Source organism: Porites lutea, chromosome 13 (genome assembly GCF_958299795.1).
Source record: "Porites lutea chromosome 13, jaPorLute2.1, whole genome shotgun sequence".
Classification (NCBI taxonomy): Eukaryota; Metazoa; Cnidaria; class Anthozoa; order Scleractinia; family Poritidae; genus Porites; species Porites lutea.
In genome coordinates this window covers 13,509,573-13,525,018 of record NC_133213.1, presented here as the reverse complement: position 1 = coordinate 13,525,018, position 15,446 = coordinate 13,509,573, and the positions used below count along the sequence as shown (strand labels likewise).

The following is a 15,446-nucleotide window of genomic DNA, read 5'->3' as shown; positions in this document are numbered from 1 at the left end:
AAACTAGACTCCAGCGTTTATTGTTCACCACTCCTCAACTTGTCCTCCTTGTCTGAACCGTCTAAGGTCCGAACACATCGAATCTGACATTGGTAAAACGGGGTCCAATTTCTGATCTGCCATCTTTTGTTCCACTATGGAACCTCTTAAAATCCTGCACGTAAAACTCGAGCTGCTGAGGCTAAGGGAATTTATGTATTTGTAACTACTTTATCTTAGACGTTTAATACATTTTGAGATCGGCTTGAGCGCCCTGGTTTGAGATTTGTGTTAAACAATTTTTACCATGTACTCAGCCGATTTTACTTGCGTGAACGGATGCACGAGCCAAGTTTGTGTTACCCGAATTGCTTTTAAGGATTAATTTATGGGGTTTTAAAAAAAAATTCGAGAAATAATTTGTCTGCCTGTTGTGTGTTCTTTTATTGATAACATTAGCTGAAAAAACAACCAAGCAGAATATAATGCTTCTCACATTACACGCACCACTTCAGTTAATGTCCGCGAATTTTATAGGATTTTTATCGTTAGGTTCAGTTTTTGGGCACTTTTCGATACGTAGCTAATGAATTTGAAAGTATGTTTTTTCTGATTATTCAAGATTTGCGCTCTAAGTTTACTACACAGAGGGTCGCTAAAGTATTCAGTTTTACTTTGAATATTCGCGGTCCTTTCAATGGGTTAAGAGCTGTAAACGCCGATAGCTCAGTTGGAATGATGAGATTGAAGGAGCAGAATCAATCTCCACAGGACTATGAATGACATTCTAATGACTTTTCAAAGACGGTCGGCAAGAGTCGATTCCGCAAATATCCACAAGGATTTTTTTTAAAAAAATTTTCCACTGTCCGCAACATTGACAACATCTTGAATTTCAAAAAGCAACGCACGCATGCGCATTCTATTTTGGCCTTGGCATTTCCCGCCCGCTCGCCTCCAATACGTCACCGAAGTGAATTGACCGCGAGGGACTGGGAAAACATCGTACAGCGACTAGGCAAGTTAAAACTCAGGTTGGCCTGACGAAGACGACCACCCACTCTAATTATTCCCATGCTGTCGTCGTAGGGGTCTAGCTGGTAGAGATTCGATTTCTTCTGGGACCTTTTCCTTGCTCTGGCTCCATCACGGCTCTCGTTGTTATTCGTCCTTTGAACGATAGCGTCAAACTCCTCTTTAAAGGCTTCCCTCTGGACTGCTTTGATGATCGCCTCCGCAGCCTTGGTGATCACATCAGGGGATGGGTGATGACAAGGATTAAACTGTGTTGTCAAGCCACTACCGAGGTTTGGTCCGTTCAGCGATCTTGCCTTGACTATCAGGATGGCAATGGTGCGTCTCAGGGAGAACCAGGATAAGTATCTCACAAATCTCTCCGTCCCTAGGGTGGGGGACTTCGCTGACGTGGCACCTGTTCTAAGAGGCTTCAACTCCTTTCTCAACTTGGGGTCGTCGGTACTTAGGCCGGATCACTTGTTCCGCGCTGGGTGACGTGACTTGTGAGGCATTGCGCAGGAACTCGGGACTGTTAAGCCAGGTTGACTCTGCAAGCTCCTTGAGGTGTAGACCACGCGTGGCCAGGTCAGCAGGATTGTTAGAACTTTCAACTTATCTCCATTTTTCGGGGGAAGCGACCTTTCGTATGGCTTGCACCTGATTTGGCACGTAGGTGTGAAATCGTCGGGTTTCGTTGCAAATGTAGCCCAAGACGACCCTCGAATCAATGTAGATTAATGAAACAAGGTTTGATGAATCGGTTAGTGGTAACGAGGTTTACATTTCCGGTTACGAGATCATTCGCGTGATCGAGAACATGATGGTAGGCTTGGTGGGGGCGGTTGTTTCTATGTTCGCTCTAGTATGAATTATTCTTTGCGCCCCGACCTAAGTATTCAATCCCTGGAAAACCTTTGTATTGAAATTCGTAAACCTAGAACCAAGCCTTTTCTCATCGCGACCTGGTGTAAACCTCCTAGTTCATCAACAGAAATTTTCTCTTATCTTGAAACTTTGATCGGTAAACTTGATTCTGAAAATGCTGAATTTGATTTAATGGGTGATTTCAACTGTAACTTTGCTTCGTCTCAACCCGATAACAATACTGTGTTATTATCTAATTTATCGGATGTCTACGGTCTCCATCAACTTATAAACACCCCAACTGGAGTGAAAAGTGCGTCCTCTACTTTGACTGATGTAATCTTTACAAATTACTTGGACAGAGTTGTTTGTTCGAGTGTATCTCATGTAAACCTAAGCGACCATAGTCTAGATTGATCCATCCTCCTTTAAAGGTCATTCGACAGTAACTTATAGGAAATTTAAAAATTTTAATTCTGCTAGTTTTCATTTCGATATTTCCCAGCAAAACTGGGACAGTGTAAACAACTATGAAGATCCTAATGATATGTGGAAAGCTTGGAAAAGTCTTTTCTCTCAATGTGTCGATAAGCACGCCCCGCTACGTTCCAAGCGCGTTCCTGCGATGAAATCACCTTGGATTACTAAGTTACAGTTATATAAGGCAGCTGTTCTCCCGTATTTAACCTACTGTCATCTTATATGGCATTTTTGCCGTGCTAGTGATTCTAGACGATTAGAGCGTATCCAGGAAAGAGCACTTAGGGCTATATATTGTGATAAACATTCGTCCTACGGTCAATTACTGTCTATGGCCGGGCTATCTACTCTACACAACCGGCGACTACAGGACATAGCTATTCTCGTGTATAAAGTTAAAAACAACATGTGCCCAACATAAATTTGCACTCTCTTTGAACAATCTGCAGTTAAGTATGAACTGCCTATCATGACTTCACTATACCCAGATTCAACACAGTCTCCTTTGGAAAGCACTCGCTCAGGTATATGGGCCCAAAGGTATGGAGTTCTGTTACTAGTAACGTTAAAAAAGCTTCCACGTTGTCCTCCTTCAAATATAACATCAGAAAAGTGGATCTTAGCATGCTATTAGGTGACAATAACTGCTCTAACTGCTCTCTTTGCACTTCTTAATCTTTAATTTCTTATTTTTTATAAGATAATGATACATTTGTACATATTGTATATAGTTCTCTCGAATTTCTCACTTGCTTATACTGTACATAGTTTTTCTTAATTTTAATTAATCTATTAATTGATTTATTCTTTTTAAATTTATTTTAGTGTCCCCACTTAGTGGTTATACACCGTAGCCTGCGTGGCAGGCGCAAAAAGGGGAGAGGGAGGGGGAGGGGGAAGGGAGAAAGGGAAAAGGGAAGGGAGCGCCTGCTCTAAGAGCCTATGTTTTTACATAACGCCTACCAATTTTCTAGTAATCCGATTACGCTTACTGTCAATCAAGTGTCGCTACACTCGCCGTTGCAGAAAAACATTACACTCACGGACTAAAGAAATTCGCTTAGTTATTCAGATCCAGAAGGCACTTTGGAGAAAATTGGAACCCTTATTCAGCCGTAATAAAAAAAGCTTTACGCTTCAAAAGAGGACAAAGAAATTGCGCTTGTATCAGAGGGCAAATCCGGGGCAAATCCTGCCGACCAGAAAACAATAACTACAGCCAATCGATATGTATGTCATGACCTCTCAGTGTGAAACATGCAGCTAAAATAACATTTGCTCAGTATAAATGCAGAACCTTCCAGACCATAATCTACCCAGCAGATAAAAACAACTTTATTGGAATAAGCAGCATTTTGGCATGAGGTAAAACCACCCTCTTTTATTGCTAAGTTACATCGGCGAATGTCATCGTTCGATAAATTGGCTAAATCTTTCCCTGGGTAGCCCAACAATTCCATCTCCTGCAACTGGCCTTCGATGATACTTTTCAGTGGCGAAATGACGAGAATCGCCGCATTACCATTTAGCTCGTAGTTCTTCGCGCGTACAAACATTTGGTAAATTAAACTCTTGCCGTATCCGGTCCGCAAAACCGCCAGAACTTCCCTGTCGGCTAAAAGAACCCTTACTGCTGATTCTTGCTGTGGTTTTAAAACAGTTTCCCTACCGCTAGATAAATTCACATCTCTCAAAGCACTCTCTACGACATCCACATCTACCGCTGCCATCTTGACTGTTTGTTGATTTGTGAAACGCGCATTTCAATATGTTACTCATTACGGCTCAGCCAATCAGGAATTTGCGGACGCCAGCGTCCGCAGATATGAGCAAAAGGGGGTTCTTAGAGCAGGCGTCCCCCCCCCTCTCCCCAATCCCCCTCCCCTTTTTCCCTTCCTCCCTATCCCCTACCCCCTACCCCTTTCGACGCCTGCTACGCAGGCTAATACACCGCTATTACAGTCTTGACACTTTAATAAAGGTATCATCATCATCATCATCACACCTCATTTGAAAAAAAGAATGCATGCCCGTAACATGCTTAAGCTCAAAGCCGTCCGTTCGGAAATGCTAATGACTGGTTGAAATTCAAGAAATGTCGCAACGCTGTTAATAATGAAATAAAACAGGCCAAGGAACAATACTATAAACATGCCCTTCAAGACAATGAACGTGATCCACACAAGACGTGGCAAATCAGTAATGAATTAACATCAAGGAAAACTCATAGCTTTTGGGTAAAAGAGATAAAACTTGACAATAATTCTATTCGCGATCCATGTGAGCTGTCTTCTGTTTTCAGTAACTACTTTTCAAGTATTGGTCCGACTCTTATTAACAACATTCGCCACCCCACTAACGGCCCTTTACATTTCGATTATATAATGGAGACCGAACATAGATTTGATCTGAAGACAACTGAACCTTGCCTTCCCAAGTTTTCACTTTATTAGTCTCGTTTGCGTAAGCAGCGAGACTCATATCTGCAACGCGTTTTTCGCCCCGGGGGGTAGTCCCTTATCTAGGCTATGTAGGTATGTGCCGCGCCAAAGGTAGGGTATAGTTTGTGCACTCTAGTCTTGAATTGGGTATGTTTGTTAGAAGAATTAGCTACTTCTTCATCATTTGGCGATCAGACTTTTTCCCTTTTAATGTTTACTCCAACTACCGTGTACGTGCCTTAACAGCTTGTCACGCTCTCCGGTAACGCGCCGGGCTCCAGGGCTTCATGTATGAAATAGGGTATCAAATTTTGGATCAGGTCTGAAATTGGGCACGGAAAATCACAGATTTTGGTCTGAAATATGGTAAGGGCTTCTTGAAGCGTGCAACACACCCCCACCCAATTTTTCTGGAAGTACCCCCCGGAATTTTTGGTCGAATTTTGGGTCACAAAAGGCAGCTCATTGTGCCAGGCGTTCCTTGCGGAGACCGTCGAAACTGAAACTAAGAATCGTTGCATGATCGAAGCCACGCATGTTTTGCGAAGAAAGCTTAGGAAAGATTAAATTTAGAGCTTTTCCGAAACGTGTCAGTCCACGAATTCTATCGCTTGAAAGCGTTGATTACTTTGGGACAAGTGAACACTACTGAGTGGTCGAAAAAAAATAAGAATCTTAATTAGCAAAATTGCGATGGTCGGGTGTTGTAAACTTTCACTGTATGCAAATGAGTCTTGTGATGAGCATGCCATTTATTTTCGGCGATGATTGAAATGACGTGCCATGTAAATCACTTTTTTGAGATCTGGCAATGATGTTATTTCTCTGGAATCGAGGCCCTTGAATTTTCGTGTATTTATACACGCGGATAGACTGCTGCTGGAGAGGCATTTCTGGTCGTCGCTGACACGCGTACTAAATCAATTCAGAAATAAATAAAAAGTATGCCTGCGTGTGCCTGGTCTTTTTTTAGTATGTTTTCCAAGAATTCGATGTAGTCCTTTTCCATTTGAGGTTTGCGTTTAAAGGTTCTTAGCAGTCCGTTTAGACATTTGATTGGGTATTGGCATGAATTGGCATGAATACTTTACTTGGGCGAAATGGTTATGGTATTTCCCAGTTTCCTAGCTCGTTCTAATGAATCCTCTTTTCCATAATCTCTAAGAATCTTCGATCTTCAATTGAGGTCGTTGTTGTTGAGTCACTTAATAGACAACTGCTGTGTTTTCGACGTCATCGACCATGGTGAAACTTTCTCGGAAGTGAAGTGTATTTGGACATGCGACTATCTTGACTCTTCTCTTGCACCTCTTGCGTTACATGTTGGATGTGTTGGGACATTAAAGCAAACCAGATTGGCACCAGAATATACATCCACGTCCTTGAATAGTTTGTCGCCACACAGGTTCTCTTGGTTTGTACATGGATAGATCTATCTTTTAGGTGTAAACAGGTCTGGCCTGATATCGTCACTCCAAGGCTAACTTCTGAGCCCATGGTGCTCCTTTTGGGCTGTTCTTAAATGCTCTTACTTTTAATAATTCTGGGGGTGTCTCTGCCGATAAGAAGAGGGATCTTCGCCTCCTCATCGAAAGGGGTAAACTCTTCGGCAATACTTCCTACATGACGATGCTCCCTCGTGATTTCCGGAGTCGGTGTTTCTTTCATATCTTGGGGAATGCCATCGTACTCTATAAGTGGGGGCAATACTGAGGTTTTCCCGTGGATGGACCGTATTACGACTCCTGCGACTCTCCGGCCATATTTGACCACCTTGGTGCCTCCGCAGGTAGAAAGGTGGTACTTGGATGCGGGACCTTCAGCGTTTAGCCTGTCTGCTAGCTCAGTGCTAATAATCGAAGCGTTACTTTGGTCATCCAAAATAGCGTACACCCGATGAACTTCGTAGGGGCGATCTAAACATCCACCAGCACTATCTTGCTACAAGAAGGTCCACCCGGGTGACCTTTGCCTATCGATGTGCATTTCAAACTGATAACTTCTGAACCACCGTTGGCCGGCTCCCTTTCTTTGCTCCTCTGCTTCTTTTCTTCAGTGCTTGGAGGAGCTCAGGGTGTCTTGTGGTGCTACAGATACCGCACTTCACTTTTTCTCTGCACTCGCTGGCGATGTGGTTTGGCGAGAAAAAGCGGAAGCATAATCTTTCCTCCTTAACCCACTGTTCTCTCTTCTTGACCATCATTTTGTTAAAGGCCTTGCACTCTGTAAGCTCGTGGCCAGTTCGTTTTGAAATAAACAGCGCCTCTATGTCTGGGGTTCTGGGGTTTTCTTTTCTGGCGTTTTGCCGCTATCGTGTCCTGTATTGGTCTTCAGCGGCTGCTTGACCTCGAAACCAGGTTGGAACGGGGGCTTCTTTCGATTCTCCTCGCAATGACGACTTTGTGCATGCCATTTGCTGTACTGACTCCCGCCGAAACGTAAGGGTGATTTCTCTTTCTCGCTTCGTCCTGGATCATCGCTGAGAATTCGCTGAATGTAGGATAGGCCTCGTGGTGTTCACCTGGGTTGCGTACTATTTCCTCCTCCCATTTAGATCTGAGCATGGTGGGGATCGAGCTTTTGCATAATAGGGCGTATAACTATTGCATACCTGCTCAACCTATTTTTCCTAGAAATTTTGCCAAAAAAGGCGTTTTGAAGCAAGTCAACCCATTTTCTGGTCACAGTTAGCTATACAGAGCATAAAATCAACAAGCCATTTACAGTTTGCGCACTCTGCAGCCGATTGCTCCAGATGCAAAATATTATGTCAGTTTCCGAAGTTCAGGCATGCACAGAAAGCAAAATTCTAGACCTTTCACTTTCCCCTTTCTTGCCCTTTTTATTCTCTTTTGCCAAGCATAATATTCTAGGCTTTATTTCAATGGGAAAAGTTTTTGGGAAAGCTTTTACATTTGTAGGATCGTAGGATTTTAGATGAAAGAAAGTGCAGGCAGGTAGTGGAACAAGATTTTAAACGAAATTGATCCTCATCTTTACATGTTTTATTGCCCTTTTCTTGACTGAATCAGGTCATTTTGGTATGGCAAGAAACACAAGACGCTGTGGGAGCGTTTATTTGGGCGTCGTTGTGCTAGGCGTACGCGATGTTTTTGGGTATATCAGGGATGTGTGAGTAGTGCAGTAGCGTTGAGTGCGTTGTATACTTTAGGACTTGGTTGAAATTAGTGAAGTGGGAGGCGTCGAGTTATATTGGACTTGGATTGGTAAGATAATGGCTGTAGTTTGTTAATCAGTGAAACTGATTTCTCATAGAATTTGATATGAAGTAACAAAAAATATTTTTTGGAAGGTAAAGTGATTTTAGGCGTTGCAGCGAGGTAGTTGTTGGAGTGCTTATTTGGTTATGAAGGGATAGTATAGTTACAGTCTGTTAAAATGAAGTTGTGGTTGTAAAAGATTTTATCAATAGTCGAAAACAGTCTTGTAATTATTTCAAATGTTGTTAGGCTTCTTGTTTAGGATTTTCTTTCAGCTATTTTTGATAATATTTGTATGGAGAGAACTTGGATATGGGAAGTTCATTTAATATGGAGAAGTTTGGGGGGCTGAAATTTTGGGTGTGTGGGTTCGGACGGCTTTGAACAATCGGTGAAGTCAAGGCCGGGAGGGCGTAAAAACTGGCAATAAAACTAAGGGCCCGATAACATGAGCCGGGCTGGCTCGCTTTGCAGAGATCTCGGTCCCTTAGGTGAGCGCAACAAAAATCAACTTTGCTATTACATGACAACAGAGCCAGCCCACTTGGGATCCCACTATTGCGATGCTGGGATCCCGGCTGGAAATTTTTCCAAGTAATCACGCTTGTCTGGCAGTCTGGCAAATGAACCAAGCGAGAAACAGGACAGCGGGTGTACACACTACTCATGCACCCGGCTTACAATCTCTATAAAACAATGGCGGAACCTCGGCAGAGCTAGCCAGCGCGGGTCATGTAATCACTAATCAGGCCCTTACTGTGAGTTTTATTGTCACGCAGTTTGCAAGTGAAAGCCTTGGAATTTGCCACTGTTAATCTGGCTAACCCAAGGGTTTTAAAAATAACTGTCATGCACGCAGTTTGCATGTGAAGATGTTGGGCTTTACCCCTTTTGCGGTTTGAACGTGGAAGAATGCAACTTGTTTACGAGATTATTTTGCTCAATAAGATTTAAAAGAAATCACCTCCTTTCCGAACATATGCAAAGAAATTACACATAATTCGACGTTAAGATTAATAGGCTAACATCAATTGGCTCTAATAAAATTATCAAACTGCCGAAATACTTTATATTTGGCCACTCATCGCAAGTTATTCCCCTCATTGAAATAATCCCTATTTATCTCATGCACGAACACAGAAATTTGCATCATTGCATGACATCTTCTTTGGCTCTCAAGATTCGACAACTGAGGGCAAAAACATTGCCGAACTCTTGGCTATAAGCCAAACGCGTCAATTCCAGAGTGTGATTTTTAATATTTCATACTACCAACGATTACAAAATATTCATTACTTGTAAAACTCAAACAACATATAAAGCAATTACGAATGGATAAAAATAGCAAAAAAGTTAAACTACCTAAACGAATCATCGTAAGTAAAAAAACCGAGCATGTTTCTTGTAATATGATATTTGAAATGTCATTTCTCACAAATGTAAACACCTGACACTAAGCACGAAAATCTTAGGTGTGATCCAATTCCAAACCCGTCTTAAATTCCAAATATTGTTGACGGATTTGATTCCTGAATTTAATACTTCCAAATTTCTGAGAGAAAAAAACGGCCGCTTTTAGGTCCGACAAAAAATACCGTAACTGGCTTCAGATTAAGTTTATCTTTTCCTCCAAATTGAAAATTATTTTGTTCATCGCTTTTAATGTCTTAGTTCCCGCACTGTTGGGAATTGTGTTGCAAGGTTTTTGAAGTCGTAAAAGTGGGATCAAGTACTATGCTAGAAAAGCATTTTGCCAGGATACGTTTTACCTTGCATGAGTCGTTTGCGTGGCAGACATGCGCATCGCTTGGCTAGTTTAAGTTCGCACGTATTGCGTGCCTATTTCAACTTTGAATCAAAACAAACGATCTGGGCGACGCCCAAATAATAATCTCTCACCCTTGCACAAGATAAATGAAAAAGTTGTCCCTGACCATTAAAACTGAGTACTATTACAGATAAAGTGGACAACAAAACCGCATAGAAGGCAAAGGAAAACAGACAGCGAGAAAGGATGAAGATCAAAGTAGTTTCACAAAAAAAAAAACAAGTTCCATTTTGACTTATGCACATGCGTGAAAATTTAAAAAGCTGTTTAATTACAACCATTCTCATCCCCAGAGCCACTCGGCTTTAATTGTAACAAGACCACGTGACCAAGAAAAGACAGGCCCTGGGGACAAGAATGAATTACACCCGATTAGTCCGAAAATTTGCCCTTTTTGTTGCTAAACTCATTTTTAGCCATTCTCATGCTGATTAAACCAGTCCAAAAAAGGGGAATAGCTTAAAATGCTGTTTTTCCTCTACTCACTGACTATCAGCAAAGAGTTTTAAAAGGTCCTTTTACTGTTTAACAAGTTTTGAGGGCATGTATTACCTTCAGGTGGAAGCTCTTCAAGGAATCCCATTGTTTGACCATGTTTCTAATAACAGAAAAACAGAAATACCTAACTTAATTAAAGCCATTTTATACATGTAAACCAGTGCATCCACTGTATTGCAGTTTTACATCTGAAGTTTGTAAGCAAAGTTTAAAGTAAGAATTCATTATTCATCCTGAGTGTTAAGTTTATATGTTTATACAGCATCTGAACATTTGTCTGACTTTATCTGACACCTTCAGTTTGAAAGGCTCTTTGTTTAAGGTATACCATGTTTAATTAATTTTTCAGCTTTTGTATCACATAAAATTTAAAGAACAGCAGCCAAAAATAAGTGGCATAATTATTTAGATGTATCTTTTACCTTTTTGCTATTTGAATAGCCTTTACCATGTTAAAATAAGTCAGTTAATGTTGATTCTCTCCTTGTGACCACTCTCATAGATGACCCTGGTGATGTTGGTCATATCCCAGAAATTAATAGGATGGGGAAATTCAAAAGGTTTTTCTTGATTTCACAGCTTGCTTGCAAAACAAAATCAAATCTCAGCCGTTCAAATAATATTTATAAGTTTGGTTATTATTTACCATGGGCCATGACTGTAAAATCTTATTTAGAATCTTACAAGATCTCGTAACATCAATGTACATGTAAGAATCTGAAATACAAGATCTTGTAAGATCTTTATAAGAATCTTAAATACAAGATCTTGAAAGATCTTTATAAGAATTTTGAACGAACTTGTAATGTAAGACTTTGACAACAATCTTGAAACATTTTGTAAGTTTTTAATAAGATCTTACCAGAATTTCGCAAGATCTTGTATTTTTTTAAGAACCTTGTAAGATCTACAGCAAGGTGGATTTCCACTGGCACATAATAATTATTTTTACGTCGGCGAACAAGTTAAATTTGACATACTGTACATATTAAATAAAATAGAGGCATTAATGTGTGGAAGGTGGGACATAAATGAAGTTGAGCGAGGTTCAACTTTTACACTATGTGCCACCTTTCATACAGTGTACATTGCCTCTATTAATTTTTGTCTGCCATGTAAAATTTATGTGCGTATGCATGTAAAAATTACGCGACAGTGGAAATCCATCCTAAGAATCTGAAAGATCTTGTAAAAATCTAATACTATGATCTTGAAGGTTTCTAGTAAGATCTATTGATCAAACCTCAATTGGACCAGATTGGTTCAACCCTTGCATTCCCATCTCTAACCTAGCCTTTTGTCATTAAGTGAGATAAAGGGGTTGATCCAATCTGGTCCAAATAATCCAAGATTTGTTGAGGCCAGTGGTAATGTACTCAAACTAAGCTAGAAAATTCCCAGCTTTTGCTACCTGTGGTCTTGGACGCTCTTGTCAAAAACAAAAGTGCAACAATAACTGAGCCATTTCTCGTGTACTGATTGGTTGAGAGCTATGGACCATAAGACTACACACCACAGAAATGATCAGACAATGCTGCAATTTGTTTTTCGCTTTCTTGTGCAGATGATTTTCCATGTTCGTGTTTAAAACAAACCAATTAGCAATAAGTTTCCTTGTTGGTCTACTCTGATCTTATGGACCATAGGAATGACATCAAAATGTCCAAAATTTGCAGTGAAACCACTCAACTGCAGCTTGTGGTTCCACTTGAGTTTTAATTATTTTGACATCACGTTTATGGTGAATAAGAGTATATTAAAAAGAAGCAATTTTTTGTAACATTTAGCTATAAAAAAAGCAACAAAAAAATTTTCTTAAAAACATTTTAAGCAATTTTTTAAAAACATTAAAAAATACATGTAATAATTATGTATGATGGAGACCATGAAAAACTGTTGTCAATCTGTTACCTAGCCAGATATATTCTCAAGATCAAGTACATACCTGGGACAGCCTTGGATCTCTGTTGGCTTTAACATTATCACAACTTGCTGGCCTACTTATAGACTCCAAGCTGAGAAAACAAAAAGTATCTCTTATTAGCCAAGTTTGATGTCCATATTACATTGCATGTGCATCACTTGCTTTTAAATCACTGAAGAGGGAACACCCTCAAGACATCTGGTTTTTTCATAGCTTTTCAACAGATATTTTGCAAAAATTTAAAACCATTTCAACCCTCCAAGTTAAAATTTTTGTTCAGTGGCCATTTGGCAACCAACTCTTTGGGTTTAGTCACCAAATTATATTAATAAGTTAATATATCAAAAATTGTCATTAACAAAAGCAGTTAGCAAGTTTAACTTAAAATGCAGGACTGTTTATAAATTTCTCATTTACATGTATTGCACAAGGCATTATTTACTGATAGTTTGAGAATAAGGTTTGCAGATTCATCTTCTTGAATCACTACTGAAGCAGAATTGTAAAGACAATTACCATTTCCAATAATTAGGGCCTTCAATCCTTCTGTATAATCCTCAGTTGGTATGAGAGCAGAACTTAACTCATCGTCTGTTAATGTATTCAAAGCTTCCCAGTCACAACTTGAAAGGAGATCTATTTTTTTTCTGATAATTATTTGTTTCACATTTCTTCCGCGACTTTTGTTGATGATGGAATTGTTTCCCCAACTATCAAATATTTTTGGGGATTTTAAGGATCGTTTTTAATTCCGCTAGACATTGCAAAAGCCTCACAAAGGCAGGAGAGTGTTGGAAGATCAACAAGTCTTATAAATCAAATCATTGCTTTATACAGAGATAACATCACACACGTGAAAATTTTGCAACAAGTTGTACTAGGAAAACATTTTTTCCCAATCCATTGAAAGGAACCCAGACAAAAAATGCCACCTAGGAAATAATAAATTTTCTTTTTCCTTATTCATCGCTACAGGTGTTTAACAAATAAATTTTTTGCAACAACTATAAGCTGTCAGTTTTTTCAATGTTTAGTTTCGCATACAATTATCGTCTTTATTTATAAAACCACGATTCAACTCATGTTACGGTTTTACACAATAACACAATTTTCTATGTTGACTTTGCAGCAATTTAGCTTTCCCTCTTCGTGGTATTAGATTGCTTATTGATTCCAAAATATTTAAAATATATAGCCCAGTTAAAAAACCACCAAGCTTGGCCGAACAAGCATTCTTAAGATATCGAAGAAAATTAATTGACACTGTCGAAAAGCAAGGCATTTCCTTTGCATGCTAATTGTCACGCGTCAAATGGTTAAAATGTCGCGTGCAAGGCAAGTTTCATTGACGTTTGTTTCGAAACACTTAGCTCTGACTCTCTGAGACTTTTTAAGTTCTCATAGTCTTCTCAATTTAGAATGTTTTTCAACGGAAAAGTAAAAAAGTAGTAGTGATCAAATCAGCTAGATAATGTTCTTCATATTTCAGTGGAAGTGATTACCATTTTTGTTTCTTTACGAACCTATTCTTCACAGATGCCAACTTGGCGACTATTTTCCAAATCAAGTCGCCAGGTCCAAAATTTTAGGCCCCACGGCGACTAAAATGGTTGCAACTTGGAGGAGTGCATTTGATTATTTGCGGTGCACAGTTTTTTTTCACAATTATTTGTTACATCCAAGTCCTCAAGGTTGACAGACGTCTTGCATGTATACCTTCTTTAAACCCTTTTTTCGATATAAAGAGATTTAGAGCTGCAAAATGAGTATTTACTTTGGAACAGTTTGGTCCGTATAGCAAGTTACGGACCGCAAATTGACCAATCGCATGGCGAAAACAGACTTACCCAAGAGCTTAATGATTACCCATATTTAAAGAGCAGTCAGTGTAAAACGCACACTGCGGACTGTGGACTGCAGACTGCGGACCAGGAGTAAAATGCAGACTGAGTGTAAAATGCAGACTACAGACTGAGAGCAAAACGCAGGCTGGGGTAAAATGCAGACCGAGCATGAACTGTAGTCGCAGAAGGGTTTAAGAGCAAATAAAATCCCACAAAAGACATGTAAACAAACAATTATTTGACGACAAATATCTGCTTTCACAAATCCTTTCATTCTTCTCTGGAACTTCGTTGACAACCCAAAAACATAATCGCAATCTTAAACCTTTTTTTTCCGTCCGAGCATGGATAATTAATAGATAGACTTTACTTTCTATTATCCATTGTCCAAGAGACCTCACGCTCCAGTTTTCGATACACGTGACAGTGAATTGGTACAACACGATGTTTACGCTTAAATAAAAGCTGCTGGCCCAAAATACTGTACAGAAAGAATTATGGCGATAAAATGGGAGTAAATCATTCCAACAACAAAGAAAGACGTTCTGCCGGAAATTTGGATGACCTTCTATGAAAGTATTGCAAATCAAGGTAGGCTGACGTAAGCTGTTCCGACGTTCATTGAAACTTCTGGTGAATGTCACGAATGTGCAATGTCTTCGACAAGGAAGCGAGGTGTGTAACTGATGCCAGCTAGCTAATTCACCTAGCCTGCAAAGCAGGCGTATTTTGCTGTGCGATCGATTTGGACTTTTGACTGACCGAGCGTTGGGGCGAGTCAAAAAATGATTCAACACAATAAAACGCCTGCTCTGAGGCTATGATTCACCTATTTGGAGCACAAGTGTTTAAAAAGTCTGCAGTCGATCTTTATTCTGCATTTTACCCCTAGCCTGCATTTTACTCTCAGTCTGCAGTCTGCATTTTACACCCAGTCTGCATTTTACCCCTGGTCCGCAGTCTGCTTTTTACACTGGCCGATTTAAAGAGCAAGACATGACAAATGTACTTAAGGTTAACTTCGAAACTCAACTGTGTCAAAAAGCCTACGCTACTACAAGTACCTCTCGCATTATAAAACGATGGAGGAAAGCAACGACAAAAGGTAACAACGACATCAAACAAACCTTCCTTCAGACACAATTTCCATGACAACTAAATTAAAGCCGTTTGACTTTACACAACTGCAAATCCACGACGAGAGAAATTATTGACATTCCAACTGTTCCTCCTTTCTCCTTCCAAACAAAATGACGCGAAAAAGATTCAAGTTTCTTAGAGTCCAATGATGCTCTACAGCTTCGGACGAAAAACTCCTGGCGTGGATTTTTTAGAACATTCAAAATCATG

The 15,446-nt window shown here is 39.9% G+C and overlaps 1 protein-coding gene across 2 annotated transcripts in view; it reads right to left on the bottom strand.

The window, feature by feature from the left end:
- The window catches only part of LOC140923417 (fibrous sheath-interacting protein 1-like), a 32,317-nt gene extending 16,875 nt beyond the window's left edge, over positions 1-15,442 (bottom strand). Inside the window, exons 1-3 of one of the 2 annotated variants that reach the window (XM_073373512.1) lie at positions 15,224-15,442; positions 12,274-12,343; positions 10,383-10,428 (exon numbers count right to left, since the gene is read on the bottom strand). In XM_073373512.1, coding sequence (XP_073229613.1) covers positions 10,383-10,428; positions 12,274-12,343; positions 15,224-15,246 — 139 coding nt within the window. In that variant the 5' untranslated portion in view covers positions 15,247-15,442. The remainder of the gene's footprint in view (positions 1-10,382; positions 10,429-12,273; positions 12,344-15,223) is intronic. The other variant, XM_073373511.1, reaches the window with a different exon arrangement.
- Positions 15,443-15,446: the final 4 nt, after the last annotated feature.